This window comes from Mauremys reevesii, linkage group 15 (assembly GCF_016161935.1).
Source record: "Mauremys reevesii isolate NIE-2019 linkage group 15, ASM1616193v1, whole genome shotgun sequence".
Classification (NCBI taxonomy): Eukaryota; Metazoa; Chordata; order Testudines; family Geoemydidae; genus Mauremys; species Mauremys reevesii.
In genome coordinates, this window is record NC_052637.1 from 16,526,933 (window position 1) to 16,550,173 (window position 23,241).

General features: G+C 48.0%; 2 protein-coding genes and 1 long non-coding RNA gene across 3 annotated transcripts; all 3 read right to left on the bottom strand.

Moving 5' to 3' along the window:
• Positions 1 to 1,921: 1,921 nt before the first annotated feature.
• Positions 1,922 to 8,000, bottom strand: LOC120383027 (zinc finger protein 436-like). Its single transcript, XM_039500652.1, has 4 exons — positions 7,819 to 8,000; positions 6,211 to 6,337; positions 4,355 to 4,447; positions 1,922 to 3,788 (listed from the first exon to the last, which is right to left on the bottom strand). Exons 2-4 carry the CDS (start codon positions 6,296 to 6,298, stop codon positions 2,449 to 2,451), a joined length of 1,521 nt encoding a protein of 506 aa, XP_039356586.1. The 5' UTR covers positions 6,299 to 6,337; positions 7,819 to 8,000; the 3' UTR covers positions 1,922 to 2,448.
• Positions 8,001 to 11,366: 3,366 nt separating this feature from the next.
• Positions 11,367 to 17,860, bottom strand: LOC120383117. The gene is made up of 15 exons (XM_039500742.1): positions 17,671 to 17,860; positions 17,422 to 17,493; positions 16,804 to 17,037; positions 16,380 to 16,486; positions 15,994 to 16,162; positions 15,263 to 15,899; positions 14,985 to 15,100; positions 14,844 to 14,891; positions 14,315 to 14,383; positions 14,021 to 14,086; positions 13,624 to 13,712; positions 12,877 to 12,985; positions 12,251 to 12,359; positions 11,781 to 11,851; positions 11,367 to 11,567 (listed from the first exon to the last, which is right to left on the bottom strand). Exons 1-15 carry the CDS (start codon positions 17,803 to 17,805, stop codon positions 11,454 to 11,456), a joined length of 2,145 nt encoding a protein of 714 aa, XP_039356676.1. The 5' UTR covers positions 17,806 to 17,860; the 3' UTR covers positions 11,367 to 11,453.
• A 1,173-nt stretch (positions 17,861 to 19,033) lies between these two features.
• Positions 19,034 to 22,304, bottom strand: LOC120383043. Its single transcript, XR_005588342.1, has 3 exons — positions 22,211 to 22,304; positions 20,147 to 20,214; positions 19,034 to 19,471 (listed from the first exon to the last, which is right to left on the bottom strand). It is a non-coding gene; the product is annotated as an uncharacterized LOC120383043 (long non-coding RNA).
• Positions 22,305 to 23,241: the final 937 nt, after the last annotated feature.

Below are 23,241 nucleotides of genomic sequence, written 5' to 3' on the forward strand. Positions count from 1 at the left end.
ACTAGGCATTTAGAGCAATCTAGCCTGCCCCGTTCAAAGGTCAGGCTGAGATGACGTCATGGTGACCCTCTCTGAAAGTTACCCCCAACCAGGGTACCACTCTGTGGCCCTTTAAAAACCAGAGGTCTGTATTTTGTTTGTCAAACAGTTTGTGAGGATCAACCCAGAGACCCCTTTTTAAAATCCAAAATTGTAAAATGAATTGAATTGAATTTTTTGTTTTATTTCAAAATGTTTCATTTTTCGCATGTGTCTGCATTTCCCATTCTCACCTTTTCTTTCTTTGTTTTTCTTAAATTTTCCAGTGGAAAAAAAGTTAGAGAAAGTGTTTTTTCTGCCTCCAAATTGCTCTCACTTGATTCCCACTCCTCTTCCAGAGGGGGGAAAAAAAGATGAGAAAGTTAAATAGCAAGAGAACATAGGAAAAAGGCGCATGCACACAGGCACCAACCCACCTCGATTCCCCTCCAAAACGGAATCCTTGGAGAGGAAAACATTTTGAATTTCAGATTCTTTTTCATCCTTAAAAAAAAAAAGGAAAGAAAGATTTTTCATGAAAAAAAATGTCATTCTTGAAATGGAATGAAAAATTAAAATTTGGACCAGCCAGACTCTGAAACCCCTGAAACCAGATCCCCTGGCTGGTTATTTGCCTCTTTCTTTTAGGGTGAGTGCTGGGCCCTTCCTCTTTAACGCTCAACATTCTTTAAAGAAAGTTTAAAGGGGCTGGTTCCCCTCTCGGTCATCCTGCTGTAAAGGAGTCCCAGTCGTGTAGGCCGGTGGTGGAGAGAATCCCATTCACTGTTACAGACTAGGGACCGAGTGGCTAGGCAGCAGTTCTGCAGAGAAGGACCTAGGGGTTACAGTGGATGAGAAGCTGGATATGAGTAAACAGTGTGCCCTTGTTGCCAAGAAGGCTAATGGCATTTTGGGCTGTATAAGTAGGGGCATTGCCAGCAGATCGAGGGATGTGATCATTCCCCTCTATTCGACATTGGTGAGGCCTCATCTGGAGTACTGTGTCCAGTTTTGGGCCCCACACTACAAGAAGGATGTGGAAAAATTGGAAAGAGTCCAGCGGAGGGCAACAAAAATGATTAAGGGGCTGGAGCACATGACTTATGAGGAGAGGCTGAGGGAACTGGGATTGTTTAGTCTGCAGAAGAGAAGAATGAGGGGGGGTTTGATAGCTGCTTTCAACTACCTGAAAGGGGGTTCCAAAGTGGTAGACTGTTCTCAGTGGTACCTGATGACAGAACAAGGAGTAATGGTCTCAAGTTGCAGTGGGGGAGGTTTAGGTTGGATATTAGGAAAAACTTTTTCACTCAGAGAGTGGTGAAGCACTGGAATGGGTTACCTAGGGAGGTGGTGGAATCCCCTTCCTTAGAGGTTTTTAAGATCAGGCTTGACAAAGCCCTGGCTGGGTTGATTTAGTTGGGGATTGGTCCTGCTTTGAGCAGGGGGTTGGACTAGATGACCTCCTGACGTCCCTTCCAACCCTGAGATTCTATAGAGAAGAGACACACTATGGCCACTCACCCCCTGTAGCACATTTTTCCTCTTGTGATTGCAATCTGAGAACGTAGCCCATAGGACTGGCCCCTTTTCTCCGCCCCGCTGTCCTGCTCCCTGCATGTAGGAGAGTCAGGCCTCGAGTGCTTGCTGCCTCTATCTCCCGTTTGCCCTACAACTGACCCATCCCACCCTGGGCAACTGCAACTGAGGCCGCGTCTGCTCTACAGCCACTGCAGCAGCACATCTACGGCGCTGCAGCTGGGATGCTGTAGCACTATAGATGCTGCCTACGCTGACGAAAGGGGATTTTCCAGTGATGAAGTAAATCCGCTTCTCTGAGAGGCAGTAGCGAGGTGGATGGAAGAATCTTTCTATCAACCCAGCTGCATCTCCATTGGGGGGGGCAGGGGCCGACCTATGTGTGGCCCTCAGGGCATGAAATCTGTCATGGGGGGGTCGCAGAGGGTGAGGGTGCCACGGGCTGCAAGAATTTGCCCCATGAACCCTTTATTCCTGGTGATGATGCATAAAAAGGAAAGAACCCAGCGCTTCTCTTCCATCCCAGGGTTGGCAGTGAGAAAAAAGATTTTATTGCTGGAAAACGGAGCCCCTGTGATTGCAGGGCGCTGTAGGGTGACGAAACGGCCACATTTCAAGAGTCACTTTTAGGATACGTCAGTACTAAAGCTGGAAGTGTGCTTTACAGCACGGGGTTTTCAGAGGTAGTGAGGCCATCGGGCCGTCCTGGAGGGGTCTCGGTCTAGAGGCCCCTGGGCCGTCCTGTGTGGGGGGGTGTCTCTGGCCCAGAGGCCCTCAGGCCATCCCGGAGGCCTTCTCCCAAGTGGGCGATGGGAAGTGGAAGTGCCAGGTTCCCCTCTCCTCTCCCTGAGGAGGGGATGGGGCAGCCTGGCGCAGGCTCTCGGTGGCACCTGCTCACGGTGTGCTCCCTGCGTGCTCCCTGTGGTGCTTGGAGAGGGCTGAGCGGACACTGAAGCCTTTCCCACACTGCCCGCACCTGTAGGGCTTCTCCCTGGTGTGGGTGCGCCGGTGCCGTGCCAGGTTGGACCTCTTGACAAAGCCCTTCCCGCAGTGGGGGCAGGCGTAGGGCCGCTCACCAGTGTGGGTCCAGCAATGCTTGGTGAGATGGGCACTCTGGGCGAAGCACTCACCACACTCGGGGCAGGCATAGGGCCGCTCGCCAGTGTGGACACGCCGGTGCCGCTCCAGGTGGGAGCTCCAGGTGAAGACCTTCCCGCAGTGCCCACAGGGGTGGGATTTCCGCTCAGGCTGGGGTCCCAGGACCTCTGAACCCTGAAGCAGCTCCGAGCTCTCCCTGAAGCAGCCACACGCCTCCTCCTGGTGAGCTCTCCGGGGCTTGGAGCCCAGCCTGCAGTCCTTGCACTGGGGACCCTGCTGCCATTGTGGTGGCCCCGAGCTCTCCCCAGCACCCTGGCGGCAGCGGCTGTGTTTCCCCTCCTGCTGAGCTTTCCTGGGCTTGGCCGGGCTCTGCTTGTGAGGTCGTTGGCGCTGCCTGATGCTCCCAGCTGCGTGGGTCCGTTTGTGTCGTGTGAGGTCAGAGCTGTCCCCGAAGCCCTTCCCACAGTGTGGGCAGCGGAAGGGGCGCTCCCCGGTGTGGGTCCGGCGGTGCTTGGTGAGGTGAGCACTCTGGGCGAAGGCCTCCCCGCACTCCCTGCACCGGTAGGGCCGCTCGCCGGTGTGGATGCGCTGGTAACGCTCCAGGTGGGAGCTCCAGGTGAAGCCTTTGCCACACTGGGCACAGCGGTAGGGTTTGTCCTCCAGGTGGCCACGCTGGTGGGCCACCAGGGCTGGGGGGTTGCCAAAGCGCTTGCCACAATCGCCGCACTTGTAGGGGCGCTCGCCGCCGTGAGCCAGCTGGTGCTGCCGGAGGTGGGAGCTCTGGGTAAAGCGCTCGCCGCAATCAGGGCAGGCATAGGGGCGCTCGCCCGTGTGGACACGCCGATGCCGCTCCAAGTGAGAGCTCCAGATGAAGCTCTTGCCGCAGTCCTGGCACCGGTAGGGCTTCTGGCCCTGGGGCGTCCGCTGGTGAGCCATGATATCCTGCAGTTTCTTGGGGCTGGGCCCCTGAGGGGCAGGTTTGCCCTGTCTCCTCCTTGCCCCTCCCAGCCTCACCCCAGCAGGCCCCTGGCAAACAGCTCCTGAAAATCCTCCTGGCAGCTTCTCCTGTGGTTCCGCTGGATCAGGGCCTTCCTTTGGAGGCTTTTCCTCCTCGGTCTCACTCACCGTCCCATCACCTGCCAGGACAGAGAGAGAATAACTCCCACACTCCGCTCCTGCATGGCTAGGTCTCAAAGCACTTTACAAATCCCCAATCCCCAGATGAGGAAACTGAGGCACGGAGTGGGGGTGTGACTTGCTCAAGCTCACCCAGCAGGCCAGTGGCTAAGCCAGGAATGCACCCCAGGTCTCCTAGGTCCCTGTCCAGTGCTCTGTCCAGTTGGACACTGCCTGCCTGGAATCCACTGCCTGCTCTGGGCGGAAGGAACCTCGGAAAGGGGGAAACGTACTAAAATAGCTCCCGGGAGATTAGAAAAATCACAGTCTGAATCCCCCAAACCCTCGCCCAAAAGAGGGGACCAATTCTGCCCCCACACCCCATCCAAGCCCTCAACGGGGAGGGTGTCACAGCCGGGTGTTGTCAGGCTGGGTGCGAAGCTGTGAGTGACGCTCACCTGGAGGCTATGACGCCCTCTGGACACAGTCCAGACCTGGGGGAGCAGCGGCAGAGCCGGGGACACTGCTGGGGCCTGGGTGGGAACCCCAGCTGTTTATTGTCCAGTCGGCATAGCTGAGCCCTCACCTGTGCCAGACGCTGCTGGGATCTCCCTCCCCTTGGAGCCTCTGCGACGCCGTTCCAGTCCGGAGATCACCTCTGTTTTCAGGAAGGGGAATTCTGGGGGGGTCAGGCGGGGGAACAGAGCTCATTAGGCAGAGGCCCCCTCTCCTTGCCCGCTGCCAATGGGGCTGTGATCACTGCGACCCACAGCCCCTCCCTGGAAGGCTATGGGGCTGCATGGGGGTTCCCCAACTCTCTCCGTGTGATAAGATGCACATGAAGAGAAGCCACGTCTACCTCAGGGGATTTATTTGTCCCAGCCACTAGAGAAGGACAGGTCCCCATGCACAGTGAGCACCACACAGCTGGGATTTCCCTATTCCCCGACCGAATGGCAGCTGGGATGCTCCCTCCCCGGGAGTGAGCCTTTGACCAGCCTTGCCCTATCCACAGGGCCAGGTCTGCATCTGCAGAGTCCCAGGCACCCGTTACGCTACGGTGTCGTCAGTCCATGCGATCGTCTCACGAGTCTCGCAATATTTGGGATTTGACCTCAAGCCCTGGTTGCTGGAATCGTGAGATTGTGCCGGAATCTCAGGCTTCACTACAAAAAGAGACATGAGAGCCCAGGTGGTGCGGAGCGTTGACAAACTATCACTTTAAATTCTCAGGAGGTTTCCTGGTCCTGTTGGCAGGCTAGTGGGCGCTATAGGGAAGCATGTGACCTGGGTCTAGCAGCAGTCTGCAAAGACCCAGCATAGAACAAGGTGCGGTGAATTGTGCCAAATTGCCTGAGGGAGCAGCCTGTTTTCTCTCTGTGTGTTTTTGGTTCTTGTGCATTTCAGTTCTGGATTCTAAGCAACCAAGTCCTGTTGCTTCCAGCTAGAGTGTATTATGTTTCTATCTCGCTTCTTTGCATGTAAGCCAGGAACGCAACAGGGAGCTGCAGAGAACAGTTTGAAAATGTGACCCTGAGTGTGATGCTAACGGCTCAAAAGCCAGAAGGTGAAAAAAAGAAGCCCAGCATTTTTATGTCTTCAATCTCATGATTTCAATGCCAATCTCATGATTCCAGGGGTCTGATTCAGGAGTTTGGCTGCAGTAACAACACCCCAATGGTCATCAGAAAGGGCAAGCCACATTTTTTAACCCCAGCCCCCTTCTGTGCTGGTGTGGGATCCCTGGGAGACGCTGTGGGGAGAAGGGCCTGGGAAGTGCCCCCTGGAGGGGGTCTGGTGATCTCCACACACCAGGGCAGGTTACAGTGACTCCAGTATAGCACAAACAATAGGGCACTAGCACACCCCAACCATGCCTCGAGATTGGGCCCTCCCTGGGAATGGGAAATACGTGTGAGTGACATGAGACTCATGACCACAGGACATAAGAGTGGAAGGGACCGCCTGGCTCATTGAGTCCCCAGCTACCTCCGACAGCCCCGTCATATCATCCCGTTCAAGCTGCAGCTTCAAACTAGCTGTTCCTGAACCTCCCTCCTCTGATGGGTAGAACCCTGCCAATTTCCAGCCTGTTTATCTCCATTTGTTCTTGTGCCGACATGGTCCAGTTGCATTAGCAGATCTTCCCTCTCCCTAGAGCTCATCCTTCCCTCCAAATGAGAAGCAGCCCTTTCTCAGTCTGTGTCTGGCTAGGCTGAACAAGCTGAGCTCATCCACGCTCCTCTCGTAAGCTGACTCCGCTGCCCTGGGCATGCAGAAGTCCACTAGCAGGGGCCGGAGAGGGGATGGTCTCTCTCAGGCTGGCATCTGTGGACTATGGGGCTGATCCCACTGAAATCTAAAGGACCCAGACCCTGAGCAGCGCTTCAGAGACACCCCCACCCCCCATGTCCGAACGCCTGAGGGGACAGGAATCCTCACCCAGCGACATAAGGGTGTCATAGCTTTCTTGCATGACGTCCCTGTACAGGGCTTTTTGGTGAGGATCCAGCAGGACGCACAGCTCCATGGTGGAATACACAGCCACCTCCTTGACGACCACCAGCCCCTGGAACAGCCAGAGACCCTCACTCAGAACCTGCTGTCCTAGCCACACACATGCGCCTCCACCCCCGAGTTCATCCATAGACCCCACTGCCCCACCTTCTGGTGCTACCTAACGAGTAGCATTCCAAAAGGCAGCATGACCCAGGGGATGGTCTTCTACCCTGGCTCGGCCATTGGTGCCCACAGCCCAGCCATGTTGCTGCTTCATGCCTCGGTTTCCCCATGTGTAAAAGTGGGAGAATGACCCTGAGCTCCTTTGTAAAGCACCTGGAGATCTGTGGATGGAAAGTGTGACAGGAGAACTCATGCTATTAGTATCTCACCCTCATCCTCCCCTGCCCAGCCCTAGCCTTTAACTCTGGGGCATTTCCATTGCCCATGAGAAAGCTGCTGCTTTAGCTAGCACCCTTCGCAGCCACCCCTGAGCTTGCCGTGCCTCAGCCGGGCATGGAGGCTCAGGCACAGCCGTCCTAGTGAGGCGCAGATGATCTGCCATTGCCTGTCCGGAATGAGGGGTTCCCAGACACCTTTCCCCACTGCAGAGTGTGAAGCCATTGGTGCCTTGGCTACTGCCATGGCAGGCCGCTGCGGTGGGGGTGGCTGGTACCCCTCTCCCTGGAATGTCAGTGCCATGCTAGACAGGTCTGTCATTGCCAGCTTTACCCACTTCCCCCTGCCTGCTCGCTGCTCCCCCAGCCTCCTGGATGGGCCACCCTCAATCCCACAGCCCAGCCCGTGGGAGGAGGGCAGGATCCGGAGCGTTATCCTGAGGGCAAGCAGGGGGAGGCTTCACGAGGGGCTTTTGGCCAATTTCTCACCCCAGTTTCCCCAGGGCCTTTCCCTGCATACAGACAAATTAGACCCACTGATGCTGGGAAAACCCTGGAGCACTTTATTCCAGCACAGACCCAGCCCCTCCCACCGGGACCAAACCGCCCAGACACTGGTACCCCCCTCCCAGGCACAGAGCCTCCTAGCCAAGTGCAGAACCAAAGGAGCCGCTCTGGGGGATCCCCTGACACTGTCCCCAGGGCAGCGCATCCCCCCAGCAGCGCGGGGACCAGGCAGAGGCAGGAACTGGCTTTTCCTCTCCCTGCCCCTCCCCTTCTCCCCAGGAAAGTCACTGTGCCCCGGGGTGCTGCAGGGAATGGGGCTGGGCAGGGCTGGGAGCCGGGACCCCCCTCCCCACTGATCGCTCCTGCTGCCCCTGCCAGTCTCTGCCCCTGTCTCCCTCCCGCACCCTCCCCTCGGGCTGGGAGACTCGGTCCCTGGCCCCGCCCGGGGCGGTCGCTCCCCGGAGCTGGCTCGGCTCCTGCAGGCGCTCAGGGGGGCAGAGCCGGGGGGGGGGGTCAGGGAGGGCAGCAGCTCTGGGACTCGCAGACCCCCGCCCCCCCGGGAGCGGAGCTGGGGCGAGGAGGGGCCGGTGGTGCAGAGTCACTTTCCTGCCCGGCCCCAGCCCTTCCCCCGGGTCTCGCCCCTCACCTGCAGGCTCCGGCTCAGGGGCTGGTGTCGGCAGAGCCCGGGGCTGCCCCAGGGGCTGGTTCCAGCCCCCGCAGAGAGTCCCCCCGGCTGGGCACAGAGGGGCGCTAGGGAAGGGCTCTCCCCGCACAGACCCGCAGGGCAGCAGCAGCGGCTCAGCCCGGGCTGCAGGTTCTCTGCCCAGGAAGCTCAGCTCCCTCCCGGCGGAAGAGGAAGCGGGGCGGGCAGAGGAGGAACCAGTTTCCCCTCCTTGATCATTAGCCACTGTCCTCTAGTGGCAACAGCTCCTCCTCCCCGGCCGCTCCAGCGAAGCCAGCCCCGGGGCTGAGCGCTTCCCAAGCGTGTCACTGGGCCCCGTTTTTGCTACTAGTAGCAGTTTCTGCCGCACAACATAACCATCTGGGCTCCTGCTCAGGACTTGCTGCCGCCTGATCCATGGAGTTGCAAATCAGGAGGGACAGGGTTTGTGGTCAAAAACACTCACATTCTGCTTCCTCCTGGCTAATGTGCAGTCAAAAACACTCACATTCTGCTTCCTCCTGGCTAATGTGCCAAATTGACCTAGTGCAGGGTTCTGGGGGTTTCTGCATTTTAATTTTATTTTAAATGAAGCGTTTTAAGCATGTTAAAAAACTTATATACTTTATATACAACAATAGTTTATTTATATATTATAGCCATAAAAAGAGACCTTCTAAAAATATTAAAATGTATTACTGGCATGCGAAACCCTGAATCAGAGAGACTAAAGGAAGACTCGGCACAGCTCTTCTGAAAGGTTGCTGAACCCTGATCTTTTGGATGCTTGAGGCATGCTCTTCCACTTTTTTATGTGTGAATACGTGAAAAGGGGAGGTAAGGTTTGTGGGTACAGAGCACTCGCCTGACCCCAAGGTAATAACCAGAGTGGCCCCATTCATTTTTTCCACTGGCTTCCTCCTTGATTATTTCCAATGACTTGCCTATGTCCCTGTCACTGGTCCGGGGATGGTTGTGCCCCTGTCACTGGTCCAGGGATGGTTGCAAATCTGGAGGGATGGGGTTTGTGGTCGAAAACGCTCACGATTTGCTTCCTCCTGGCTAATGTGACAAATTGACCTATTGGATGAGTGAGGCGCGCACTTCCACTCTTTTGAGTGTGAATACGTGAAAAGGGAGGTAAGGTTTGTGGGTACAGCACACTCCCCTGACCCCAAGGTGGTAACCAGAGTGGCCCCATTCATTTTCTCCACTGGCTTCCTCCTTGATTATTTCCAGTGACTTGGCTGCCTATGCACCTGTCACTGGTCCAGGGATGGTTATGCATGTGTCACTGGTCCAGGGATGGCTGTGCACCTGTCACTGGTCCAGGGATGGTTGCAAATCTGGAGGGATGGGGTTTTTGGTCGAAAACGCTCACGATTTGCTTCCTCCTGGCTAATATGACAAATTGACCTATTGGATGAGTGAGGCGCGCACTTCCACTTTTTTGAGTGTGAATACATGAAAAGGGAGGTAAGGTTTGTGGGTACAGCGCACTCCCCTGACACCAAGGTGGTAACCAGAGTGGCCCTATTCATTTTCTCCACTGGCTTCCTCCTTGATTATTTCCAATGACTTGGCTCCCTATGCACCTGTCACTGGTCCAGGGATGGTTGCAAATCTGGAGGGATGGGGTTTGTGGTCGAAAACGCTCACGATTTGCTTCCTCCTGGCTAATGTGACAAATTGACCTATTGGATGCTTGAGGCATGTATGCACCTGTCACTGGTCCAGGGATGGTTGCAAATCTGAGGTAATGTTTGTGGGTACAGCGCACTCCCCTGACACCAAGGTGGTAACCAGAGTGGCCCCGTTCATTTTCTCCACTGGCTTCCTCCTTGATTATTTCCAATGACTTGGCTGCCTATGTCCCTGTTACTGGTCCAGGGATGGTTGCAAATCTGGAGGGATGGGGTTTGTGGTCGAAAACGCTCACGATTTGCTTCCTCCTGGCTAATGTGCAAAATGGACCTATTGGATGATTGAGGCACGCGCTTCCACTCATTTGTGTGTGTGTGACATTATTGATATAAACTGGGACCATATAGAACATGGTTTGCAACCAAGGTCCTGTAGTGGCACCAAATCTTAGGTAAAGGTGGTCATATACGGTGGCTAAGACCAGGTAATGGGTTGGTGGTTATGATTATGCTGTCTGTAGCATTTCTTAGTTGAAGTTATAAGTATTGGCTCTGTACTGTCTGTATTTTGTATTTCTGGGTGACACCGCACACAAGTTGGTGTTAGCTCTGATAAGTTCACTTGATGGCCTATTAAGGACTATCAGCTACACAATCGACCCATGCAGAGAAGGCAGATACGCCTTGTAACTGAGCAAAGTATGCAGGGACTTGCCCATATGACTCTAGACTCCATTTTGCTGTAATGTTCCACAGTAAGGACAAAGGTTCTTACACCTGGAAAAGCCTATATAAGGGTAATGCCTCATCTCCATCTTGTCTTCAGTCCTGCTTCTTACCTCTGGAGAGATTTTGCTAGGAAATGAAGCTCTAGACAAGGGACTACTGACCCATCCCAGCGGGGGATGTTCTCCAGAGACTTGATTTGAACCTGCAGTTTACTCCATCACTGTTACAAGCCTGAACTAAGAACTTTGTCATTACTCTATGTAATTGATTCCATTTAACCAATTCTAGCTCTCATCTCTACCTTTTTCCCTTCATGAATAAGCCTTTAGATTTTAGATTCTAAAGGATTGGCAACAGCGTGATTTGTGGGTAAGATCAGATGTGTATATTGATCTGGGGCTGGGGCTTGGTCCTTTGGGAATCGAGAGAACCGTTTTCTTTTATTGGGGTGTTGGTTTTCATAACCATTCATCCCCAGGAGGAGTGGGTCTGGTGGTGATACTGGGAGACTGGAGTGTCTAAGGACATTGTTTGTGTGACTTGTGTTCCCCAGTGCAGTGAAACCAAAGTCCTTTTTGTCTGGCTGGTTTGGGTTGCCTTAGAGGTGGAAAACCCCCAGCCGAGGGCTGTAACTGCCCTGTTTGAGCAATTTGTCCTGAATTGGCACTCTCACTTTGGTACCGCCAGAACTGCCTCATCACAGTGTGAATAAGTGAAAAGGGAGGTAAGGTTTGGGGGTACAGAGGACGCCCCTGACCCCAAGGTGATAACCAGAGTGGCCCCATTCATTTTTTCCACTGGCTTCCTCCTTGATTATTTCCAATGACTTGGCTCCCTATGCACCTGTCACCGGTCCAGGGATGGTTTCAAATCCGGAGGGATGGGCTTTGCGGTAAAAAACGCTCATGATCCACTTCCTCCTGGCTAATGTGCCAAATTGACCTATTGGATGATTGAGGCGCGCGCTTCCACTTTTTTGAGTGTGAATACGTGAAAAGGGAGGTAAGGTTTGGGGGTATGGAGAACGCCCATGATGAGACCACTTTCTTTTTTTAAATATATTTTTATAATTTGCATTATATATATGGACACAAATACAGAGAATAAATTTTTCAAGTAAAAAACATGTTTTATTAAATTCTGATTATACATAATGCAACCCAACGAAATATAGTTTTATGTTTTGAACAGGAGGCATTTAAACTAGGGGTATTTCTATTGGGGTTTTTTGGGGGGTAATGAAGTGAACTATGCACATTTCTTGCAGTTGTACTCTTTCTTCTCATCTTTCAGGTTTTCTTGATTGGTTCCTTCTGCAATGCAGGGTATGTGCGCCCACCTCTTGCAAGAATCACACTGGACCTTTGATAAGTAACAATTAAGAAATGAAATCACAGAAGTTATAATGTTACACATACTTAGCATTCACTCATGCTATTCCTTCCACATGGGAGCATTACCTAATATATGATAATCAGCATGAAGAAAACGATTACTGCTGTGGAATTTTTACAGAAATCATGCTCCTTAACCAGTTTATGGCATATATTTCTCATTCAATATTATTTATCTTACCATCATGCAATCCTCATTTTCTTTTTCACAGTTGATACAGTTGCAGTATATGCAGTAGTCCTCCACGCTTTCTAAAAAATAATTATAGCGTTATGAAATGATGAATATGGTATGACCAACACTGAAAATGCAAACCTTGATTTCTTACTTGTCAATATTTTAATGCAGTCAATGGTTTAAACTTTTTTTTATTTTTTGGGCATCATAATTTCTCCAATTTTTACTTTACTTCACCTGTATCTAAAAATGCAAATTTCATTTAACTGATCAATAGCAATCACTCACCCCCTTCAAATTTTTGTTTACTTAAAGATATTATTGATTCGTAGTCACCATTAGAGAACCAAACCTGTGAGATATCCCACTTTAGGGGTGTTACGATAACAGTCTACTATGTGACAAAGTTCCACTCTTCATGTTATCTTCACATGTGCCTAATGAGTCCACAAGACACGCAAGAAAGTAATTACCTGACTCCTTCATTAGAAGAATTGCTATATGTCTTCTAAATGCAGTAGTAGCCTCTTGTGTTGTTTCTACCGCACTGAAGTCTTTGTGCTGCAAATACGTTTCTGCAAACTAGCAACACAGATATTTAGAATACACAAGTAACAGAGGTGAAAGTTGGCCAGTCTAGTGTACCGTTAAGAACTGGCCACTGCTTCCTTCCCGTACATGGCTGACATTACACTACCGCTGTGGCAGTGCTTTATGCTTTAACGGCGCTGCCCCCTTTATCCCATCTCCCCCGCATCAGCGGCCCAGCCATAGGGTCCGGCAATGCTGTTGAACGCTCCTGGCAGGGCTGCCTACGGTGGGTGACCAAAAGGGTCTCTGGGTTACGGTGATTTACAAGCACCTGGTGCTCCTGGCCAATGCAGCAGCAGCTGGCACGAAGGGCTGGCTGGTACAATCTGGTCCCCCCAGCACCGCACCTTCCACTGGAGACCCCATTCCTTCTTGGGGCCAGAAGCGCACCCCGTACACCCTGGCAAGGACACCGGTGCAGTGCCCACTGGTAATCTCTGTCATTTACTTTCAACATGGATAAGTAAACATACATAACCAATATTAATGGCAATTTGGTATTCAATACCTTTAAGATGAGTGGTCCGCAGTTGTGGCCATCACTTTGTCTTGGATGCGGAACAATTTTACTGTTCCAATCAGATGAGGATTTACTAGTTAATCGTTTTATGAAGTTTCTGAAATTTTTAGAGATTATATTAGCAGACTGCATAAATGAGCTCTGCTTTCCCTCCCCCCCCCCCCCCCGGTTTCTTGACATAGATAAAAATCCATTCTCTCTCTTTTCAATTAGTAATTGAAATGACTTACTGCTCACATACATACATACACACACACACACACACACACACACACACACTTGTTTTCATATTATTGTCTCACACTTTACACAATGTCTCACCTGATTTGCTGTGCCCCATGTTGATAATAACACATTCTCAAACATGCAACATGCTACTGTTTCGTGTCCACATTATGTTAAGTCTTTCCCCAGAATCAAATCACTACTTGCATCCGAAGAAGTGGGTATTCACCCACGAAAGCTCATGCAGCAAAACATCTGTTAGTCTATAAGGTGACACAGAATTCTTTGCTGCTTCTACAGAACCAGACTAACACGGCTACCCCTCTGATACAAATCACACAAGTTCACTCAAAGTCCATCATTAAACATATTCAGTAGAAGTGCATGCTGTTTCAATTATTACTTGTCACTAACAGGAAGATGTTAGTCTCACTGTTGTTACATTCCCTTTAAAAAAATGTCAATGGAACAGTTAATGTCCAATGTAAAAGCAAGCATCTAAGAAATCACCTCCAATTCCTCAGGCATGTCCTTTCATATCTGATCTCATCACACAAGGGGTCAATTATTAACAATTCCTTTTTTTCCATCAAGGCTATCTGTAAGTTTCAATATATTCAAAAATTTTATTGGTCATGAGATGTTTTCAAAAAAATTATATTGAATTATCAACAAGCATTATGCTACTAACATATTGTTGTTTGTAATGTCTCAGTAAGACACAAGATATAAGCATATTGTGAAATCAAATAATTATTTACTAAATGTATTCTTCCAGGATACATGAACAATGTAAAGTGACAGTTGCAATTTTTTATAACATTCACATTTCTCTTTCCTTAGCATGCACTGAACACACTGAAAACCCGCAACAAGGGAAATTGTAGTACAATATAAAACATCTTACCGCAATAACCCAATGACCTGGTGTGTGGTAAGGAAGCAATAATATATCATTTTGAAGTAATTCACTCTGTATTTGTTTAAAAATCCAAAAATTAGTATTTCAATTATAGTTTCCAGTGAAGCAAACCATTAAATGTACGTTATACTGTATTTCCCCAAATCATTACATGTCTTACTATTAGACTACTCCTCCACATCAAACATACCACTGTATTTTCTGCTTCAACCTGTGTTTTACTCAATGAATGAAACTGAGCTTTTCTCATACTATGTATTAAAGTGTGTCAGCATTTACCTTCACTTTCATTTGAGTAGCTCTTCCTGAGAGAATGACAGTGGAAACTACTGCTGAGATGGCTTCTACCTGTTGACAGTCAACAAAGTTATTAATGCATTAATAATTGTGGCATGTCAAGCACAAAGTTAATTTAACATAGACAGACATGCAAGGGATCCTTCGTTTTACAAATCAGATATGTATATGTAAGAGTGTCCTATAAAAACTAAATGATTTGTAATCAATGTGCTCTGTCTTACTTAATTTAAAAATGTGACTAAGCTGTTTGCATACTTGTGTACAATTAATGGACCCAATGAACTGTACAGCAAAACTAATGGGGCCCTCTATTGCATGTCCAATATGCACCTCCAAATACCTGATACTAAATTTTTTTAAGCATAAAATACAAAGAAATGTTGCGATAACCGGTGTCTGTTGATATTTCAAGGGTATTTGGACTTAAATATGTTGTGCCACATTAACGTGATTGTTCACTTATTGAATCAATGTATACTGTCATGTATCATCACAGTAAGTAGCCTACCTTTCCATCTGCTTTCTCAACTACACAGCTCAAATATGCATCAATAACCTACAACACATGATGAAAGAAAAGCACAATTTCAATGACATTTGATTAGTCAAACCCATTAAAAAATACTTGTTTACTGGTACTGAACTGTACCTCATCACTTATCCAGCTTCTAGGTTTCAGGCAATGAAAGGAGGAGCCATATAATTTAATGTTTCTCACTTTGGCCTCCAGTCTCGCTGTGTGTTTGCTGGTCATTACCAATTTGACTAGGGGAAAAAAAATTACGCATATTATATGCATGGTAATATACTTTACTTATCCTCTGTTTTACTACCGTCAAAGCCGCCACCTTGTACATGAAAACCTATAATATTGTTCCAGTTATTAAGTATGTTAATCTGTGTAAGAAAGGTGCTGGAACCAGTTACCTTTCTGAAGCCATTGGCTGTCTTCCAAATCCTCCGTAAACATGTCATCAAAACTGTCATCAGCATCACTTGTATCATTGTATGAAACATTTTGCCCTCTAGACTCCTCTTCTTCCATTGCTGTCACCTCTGTGTTTTCCACTGTGCTGTCGGGAGATCCAGTGCCATCCACTTTTCTAATCCCTTCCGTGGGTGTTTCTGGTTCAGTCTCACCAACTGCAGGTTCAGTTCCAATTTTTCCCTCTAATTTGCTTTCAGCAGCTACTGTTGGTGGCTCTTTTAATGGTTTTAAGTGTGCAATACTGTACATGCTTTGTAACTGTTTCCCTGAGAGGGTTTGTAATTTCACTCTCTTACCTTCAATTCTCATAATTTTGTAAGGTCCCCGATAGTTAGACTCCAGTACTCCACCTTTTCTGGTTCTCTTTCTAGCGTTCAGTAATAGAACAGAGTCCCCGACATGAAATGCTATTTCCCCGTATTTAGATTTCTTTCTTTTAGCATAAAGTCTTTGTTGTTTCTCCTGTGCTTTGGCAATGTTACCTAGGGGCAGTGCAATGTCAGCATCATGTCTTGACGTCATATCTATGCTGTACTCTTTGCAGAACTCTTCCACGAATGTATTAATATCTGGGATCTTTGTAAACAAATGGAGAAGGGGTTGTATTTGTAAAATGAAGACACACTGAATGCCATGTCTACATGACAGGTGCTGGAAAAAACACACTTACCGGGTAATTCTCTGGGACGTCTGTTGGAAACACTGGTTCTTCAGTAAACATTAGACGAAAAGGTGAAATTTTTGTTGTTGCGTGTGCTTTTGTTCGCAAAGAAAACAAAACGGAATCAAGAAATTGATCCCAGTTAGTCCCACTGTCATCAACCATCTTCCGCAGTGCTCTGTAAAAAAGGGACATTGATTTGATTGCTTAAAAAAAGAAAGTCACATGTACGGTCTTGTTTAAAACAGATCATACATAATAAAAAAGGTGTAATACAGAATGAAAAAGACTTTCCATGTAACAATTCCTTTGGAGATTTTTCTGTGAGTTGTATCTTCTAGCATAACACAGTCTACTTGCCATTAGTACTATAATATTCCCAAAAAATCACTTACCTTTTTATGGATCTATTAGCGTTCTCAGCCAAGCCATTGGTCTGTGGGTGGTACGGACTGGTGAAGCTACGTTCTATTCCCAATTTTTCACAAAAAAACAAGTTAAACTGAAAGAAAAGAAGTTACACCGTTAACTTGCATATAGGCTTCTGTTGAGGACTGTTCCATTGCATATTTGCCTCTACTTTTATGTTTTTATTAGCAACAGGAATAGACTATCTTTTGATATTTGTTTTTTAAACCAGTAGTTTTGCATTTCTATGTTAGATATGAAGAATAATAATGGTATAGGAATACTGATGGTGACCAACAGCAGTTTGGGAAAAAAAATTAATAAAGGATGGTGATTGTTGGAGATCAATGGGTGACCTCATAGTGAGTTTTACTGCATATTACAAATAACCAGAAAAAAAAAGGCCATTACCTTATTATTGAATTCTGAACCAAGATCTGTCAGTATCCGATATGGGCATCCACGTCGAAGAATCAATTTGTGTATGTTCGTAGTCACCTCGAATGCTGACTTACTTCTAAGTGGAAAGCCTTCCACCCATCTTGACAGATAATCTATGACTGTCAGTATATACTGGTATCCATCCTTTGTTGTTGGTAATGGTCCTATTAAATCCATTCCCAACAGTTCCCAGTTCCGTGTGACCTACATACAAGGGTACTAGTTACAGTCATACTACACATGTTTATTACTAAATGTTCTCAAAAAACCCGTATGTCATAGGGAGAGTACAGAATGTAATATGGTGACAACAGCCATAGAATCCGAATGAAAGCCCACTTGTAAATGATAAAGGAAAAGAAAGAAAGGAAAAAAAAAACAACAGAAGTACAGGAATGGGATATAGAAAACAATACTACAGTAAAGCTGTAGAAGTATCCCCAGCCACTGAGATGTCGCATGACAAGTAATTGCTGCACTATGCTGTACCACTTGTATGCATTGGACTCGTTTCAAAAACAAACCCGCATTGTAGTTCAGAAATAACAATGGATAATGATAAACAATGTGTCTTGATCAAAAATTAACCTTTATGCTTTTCAAGGTGGTATCCAGATTTGATTGCTTTCCCTGTTTCTGGCAAGTCAGGCATTGTGCAACCTGGTTTTGATAGAACAAAATGATGACATGAACATTTTGTTATGGAAATAGTATTCCAAAGGAACACAGTTAACATTTGCCCACCAAATATAATTTTATATTCCTTTTCTTCATTGTGAACTTCTACTTCACTTTTAAATAGCATTCATCAGGATTTCGTTTCATTACTGTACATACCCAATTGGTAATGTCTTTTGTCATCCCTGGCCAATAGTGTTTTGATGTCAGCACGTTCCTCGTTTTGACTATTCCAAGATGTCCACCCACTGCACTGTCATGAAACATTTCAAAGAGTTGCAGGGCTTCTTTCATGGTATGCACAACGACCACCTTTCTTCCTTTTGCTGAATGGAACAATGTCCCCTCTGTTGATCATAGAAGATGGAGCACGGAGGATGATTAAGGTTTATCGGGGCCCTGGGCCACAGCAATTGTTCCCCCTGTACCCACCCTGTCCACCCGCAGCACCACCTATGGCCCTGTCCCTTGCGTCCTCTTCACCGGGATCTCAGCCATGTTCCACCTAGGCTCCCCACCATTTTGCCTACCCCAGAACTCCTTGTCTCATTTCCTACCCACCCCGCTCTCCCACACAGCACTGGGACTGGAGAAGCTCTATTCCTATGTCATGGCTGTACCAGGAACTGAGAGCTCCTCCAGTCCCAGGGCTGCAGTGGGGTTTTTGATGCTGCGGTTCTTTAGGGGACCAGGAGCAGGGTGCTGTGGATTCTCCTGCCCCACCAGGCATGTATCCTGGAGATGAGGTTGGGCATATGGGCTTCCCCTGCAGCCCTGTGGCTTCTGCCAGGGCTGTGGTGGGGGCAACATGTTTCACTTAATCTGTAACTGGTTACTTGCAAAACATTTATTAATTATAAGGTGTATGCCTATCAAAGACATCTATGTACACTATGAATCATAATACCTTGAGTACAAGGGGGAAATTTCACTGTATAGCAGGGCTGCGAAGAGTGGGGGTGGGAAGTGGGGCAATTTGCTCTGGGCCCCGCAGGGGCCCCCCACGGGAGGTTTTTGTGGCCCCTGGAGTGGGGACCTTCACTCGCTCCGGGTGGCCCCGGGACACTCTCTCAGGGCCTGGGCCACCGGAGCTTCTTCCACTCCTGGTCTTCGCCGCCGTGGGGTCCTTATGCCCCAGAGGAAGGTCCCCCCACCGCCAAAGCGGGACCAGCCACCGAAGTGCAGCCGTGTCGTGGGTGGTAATTCAGCAGCCGGGGGGGGGGGGGTTCTTCTGCTCCGGGACCCGCCGCCGAAGTGCCCTGAAGACCTGCTGAGGGGGCTCCCTGCTGCCGAATTCCCGCAGAAGACCCGGCTGCACTTTGGTGGTGGGTCCCGCTTCGGCGGTAATTCGGCCCCCACCATGGGTCTTCGGGGCACTTTGGAAGTAGGTCCCATAGCGGAAGGACCCTCCGCCGACGAATTACCGCCGAAGCGTGGTCCTCCGCCGCTGAAGACCCTAGGCCCCTGGAATCCTCTGGGCGGCCCTGGTGTGTAGCTAGAAATTTTTGCTAATTTTACATATAGTGATTGCTGGTGGTGCTTGCAGCAGACTGGATAACATAATTAAGAAATGAAAAAAAAAAAGTTTTTTTCAAAGTCATACTCATTTATCACATAACTGTACATCACACTGCATTTGTTGCACCACTGGTATAGATTGATTTTCTGGATAATTTAAAGAAAAGTAGAGATACCAATTCCGGTCCCATTAAAGATAATAGTAACACTCGACATAATCCCAGTGTTGGGACATCAGGGCCATCATTACATAGGAAACTTCAGCCTGTAAATCTGTCAGTACTGTATTAAAAAAAAAAAAAAAAGGATTCCTTTCCTTCCAATGAAAAGTTGACAGCATATCGACGCAGGTTCAGTCTGCCAGCTTTATTCATTCCTTCAGGATATGTGCCTCTTTTTAAGTATGCCAAGACATTTGCTATTTTTTCTTCAAAAGACTTCCCTGAGAATCATTGACAAGAGAAAACAGTTACTTAACCACAAACATGGCATATCAATGCATATAAGACTTAAAGTTGAGTTACAAGGTATGAGATGTAGATTGCTGACCTATAAGCAGGGTAAACCAAAATCAACGATGCATCAGTCATAGGCCAAACAGAAGACATACATAAAAAAATGTCAGGCTTGTGCATAATTTTAAAATACTTGTTAATTGGAAATTATGGCCATATTCGCCCAATGCAGAGTGAATGTCATCAGAGATGAAGAGATCACTACAAGATTGTAACCATGTATAGACAGATTGACTCAGGACCGTAAATGTGACAGCATAAATATGTCCTTAAAAAAGTAAAACAAGCAGATTTTCTTGAAAGTAAGGGGATCTGAAAACTAAAGAATAAATAATGAACTAATTAACAATATATGGTGATATTCTTATGTCATATAACTAGAAGGAACCTTGAAAGGTTATCAAGTCCAGTCCCTTTCCTTCAGTAGCAGGCCAATGTACTGTCCCTGGCAGTTTTTCCCAAGCCACCCCTTTTTTTTGGAGCCCTGATCCCTAAATGGTACCCTTACGGACTGGCCTCACAAACCTGGATTTGGCAGGCCAATGCTCAAACCACCGAGCTACCCCTAACCCCGTGGGTACATATGAAAAATTTCTACTTACTTGCCATTATGTTGAGTTAATTTTCTGCTTGGTGCAACTTTTTTTGGAGAAAATACTTTTCTGTAAATCTGAAGATTATGAAAGAGAGACAATCCTGTAACATACACATATCATTATCACATCATTCCATGGCTGCCCAGAGGATTTAGGGGCCCTGTGGCAAAGCAATTTTGGGGTCCCGTTCAATAAAAAAATTGCAATACTATATTCTCGTGGGGGCCTCAGCAGGGCCCAGGAAAATTGCACCACTTGATCTCCCCCATGGGTGGCCCTTGGAAAAAGAAACCTTCCGCATCGCAGCACAAACCCAGTTTAGAGAAAACTTCCTTAGGAGGTATCACTGGTTCTCAGAATCAGGTAATGGAAAAAGGCAGTAAGGCTCATTAAAACGGTTGGATAAATTATTTCCGTCAGTGGGTTTTTTGGATCAAAAACTAGGGGTTTTTAAAACAGCAGAAGAAATTCACGGACGATTTCTGCTTTCCTTCGAAATTTTTTTTTTTTGGGGTAATAGAAAAGCTAAAAGTAATCAGCCAAAACCTGAATATGGTTTGGGTTTCATAAATACGTTTCAAAATATTTGATGCTTGCTGTGCTTGATTGTGTTAAGAAACAAAAAGTTCTGCTTGAAAAAAATCAAAAACTTTTGAACCACCTCAGCTTGTGACCAAATGCCTGAGCCCACCCAGTCAGAGGTTTTTTCCAGGTTTCTGATACTCTGCTGGCTTACTTGACTCATATGGGTCTCCATAACTTTGGGCTCATTTAGGGTAGAACCTAAGAGCAGCCATACCGGGTCGACCAACGGTCCATCCAGCACAGAATCTTGCCTACCGACAGTGGCCCATGCCAAGTGCACCAGAGGGAGTGAACGTAAGAGGTAATGATCAAGTGATCTCTCCCCTGCCATCCATCTCTACCCTCTGACAAAGAGAGGCTAGGGACACCATTCCTTACCCATCCTGGCTAATAGCCATTTACGGACTTAACCTCTATGCATTTATGTTTTTCCTAGAGACTGGCTCCACGGGGTCCACTACAAACCGGAGACGGTTATGGTGGATTTGTCTTTAGTATAGACTATGTACATACTCCACGAACTGATCATTTGAGCTTGTTCTAGAATCTGGGATAAGCCTATGTTGTGAAAACTGACATGCTTAGAAATGCACATGCATGTGCATGGACACTGGTTGCTAAAATTCAATTAACCCAGGAGTTCTCCAACTGGCGTCGGGACACCTCAGGAGGTCACAAGGTTGGGGGGGGGGGGGTCCACGAGCTGTCAGCCTCCACCTCAAACCCCGCTTTGCCTCCAGCATTTATAGTAGTGTAAAATATATCAAAAAGTATTTTCAATGTATGGGGTTGGGGGTCACACTCAGAGGTTTGCTATGTGAAAGGGTTCGCCAGGACAAAAAAAGTTTGAGAGCCACTGAATTAACCCCTCTGAAGCCTCAGGGAATGTAGGGGAGGGGGGTGTCTCCCTTAGTAAGGTGGGGAAGAAGGTAGGCGGTGTAGGATATTGCTCTTCTCATGTGATTCCCTCAAGTGGCTAATTTTAAATGAAGCTACCCTCTCCTGAAATTAAATATATACTGTAATTTGGCATTTGAGAAGTGAAAGGGATGGTAGCCCTAATGGAAAAGCTAACAGCTTGGCTCTTCTGCAAGCCTCAAACTGCAAAATGAGCTTTAGGGTAGTGAAGGCTGTGCCTCCAAAAAAGACTGGCTCTGCTCCCTATCTGACCCCCACCCACTTCCTGCCCCCCAACTGCCCACCCCAACTCAGAATCACTGAACCCTTCCTGCTTCTTGTCCCCTCACCATCCCCTACCTCCCACCACCACCCCGTGACCCTAGCCCTGCTCCCTGTCTCCTGATTGACCCACCCCCTATCCACCCTCCTGCTGAGTCCTGACAGACACCCCAGAACACCCACAATACAACCCCAAAGTTCCCTGTCCCCTGACTGCACCCCACCTCTGCCCCCCTCCCTGTCCCCAGGACTTCCTACCCCTTAGCCAGCCCCCCCGGCCATAGCCCCTTAACCCCGGCCAATTACCCCTGGCGCCCCGCTCACACGGAGCCCCAGCGCCTCGTTTCCAACAGTCTCCCTGAATCGCTGCAGCGTGGCTCTTGAGCTACGCCACGCTCAGAGTCACGTGGTAAAGGGTGGGGCTAGGAACGCAGCCCCGCTGGAGCTCGCAGCCCCACCCCCTTACCACGTGTCTCTGAGCAGGGAGGTGGTCAGGCCACACCCAGCTGCAGCTGCTCTGAGGCACTACTGGATCCGCTGAGGCTCCAGAAGAGGGGTGGAGACCTCACACGTTCTCTTGGGGGGGCCCTGCAGAGCCCAGGGCTTGGGGCATATTGCCCCACTTGCACCCTACCTCTGTGTGGCCATGCCTCAGTCTCATCAATGCCTTTAGTCAATAATTGTAATATATTTTAACTAATCAACCCTAACATACTGTTACTTGATTATCTTACCAATTAGATCCCACCATCTACATTGTTTTAAACCAAGCAAAATTACTTATATGTCAGCCAAAGACACATAAAAAAAAACAGACCATGCACAGAGAAACAATATAGAAATTGGTAGCAATAAAGAAATCACCATGATTACAGGCTTGCAAACCATTTAAGAAATGACTACATTCTGAAGATTCTTTATTATTCATGCAGTTAGCCAGGAAGACCCTTATTATTTGGGTACTTTTAACAGATTTGCCCATTACTTGGGATATGCTCATTTAGTGTGGTTACTTGTCTTGGTTTTCCTTGATATTTCTCCTCTTTGGGGGGGGGGGGGGTGGTAAGTTGTGTAAATCTATCAATGTACTGGTTGTGTGCCCACTGGAATGATTCAAACAGCACTTTCAAGCTGACACCCTTATTTGTCCCACAGTTAGCATGTCCCTGTCATCACCCTTACATCATAAGGAGAGCCTAACTAAAATAAATTATATTCTTAAAGATTAATACCTGTGGTAGAAAAGGAAACAGAGAGATAAAATGAGGGAACTCACCCACTCCAGGAAACTTGAACTTGTGAGTCTGCATTGTTGTTCTTAACTCAGAATCTTGATT

What these genes read in the sequence shown, in the direction of transcription:
- LOC120383117 (XM_039500742.1), bottom strand. Translation starts at nt 17,805, where the DNA reads ATGAAAGAAGCCCTGCAACTCTTTGAAATGTTTCATGACAGTGCAGTG. An exon ending in CTACTCAAATGAAAGTGAAG is followed by an intron (nt 14,087 to 14,314) that starts GTAAATGCTGAC and finishes AAACAAATACAG; the next exon opens with AGTGAATTACTTCAAAATGA. An exon ending in ACATGCCTGAGGAATTGGAG is followed by an intron (nt 12,986 to 13,623) that starts GTGATTTCTTAG and finishes TAAAAATTTCAG; the next exon opens with AAACTTCATAAAACGATTAA.
- LOC120383027 (XM_039500652.1), bottom strand. Translation starts at nt 6,298, where the DNA reads ATGGAGCTGTGCGTCCTGCTGGATCCTCACCAAAAAGCCCTGTACAGG. An exon ending in TGACACCCTTATGTCGCTGG is followed by an intron (nt 4,448 to 6,210) that starts GTGAGGATTCCT and finishes TGACCCCCCCAG; the next exon opens with AATTCCCCTTCCTGAAAACA. An exon ending in CCCAGCAGCGTCTGGCACAG is followed by an intron (nt 3,789 to 4,354) that starts GTGAGGGCTCAG and finishes CTGTCCTGGCAG; the next exon opens with GTGATGGGACGGTGAGTGAG.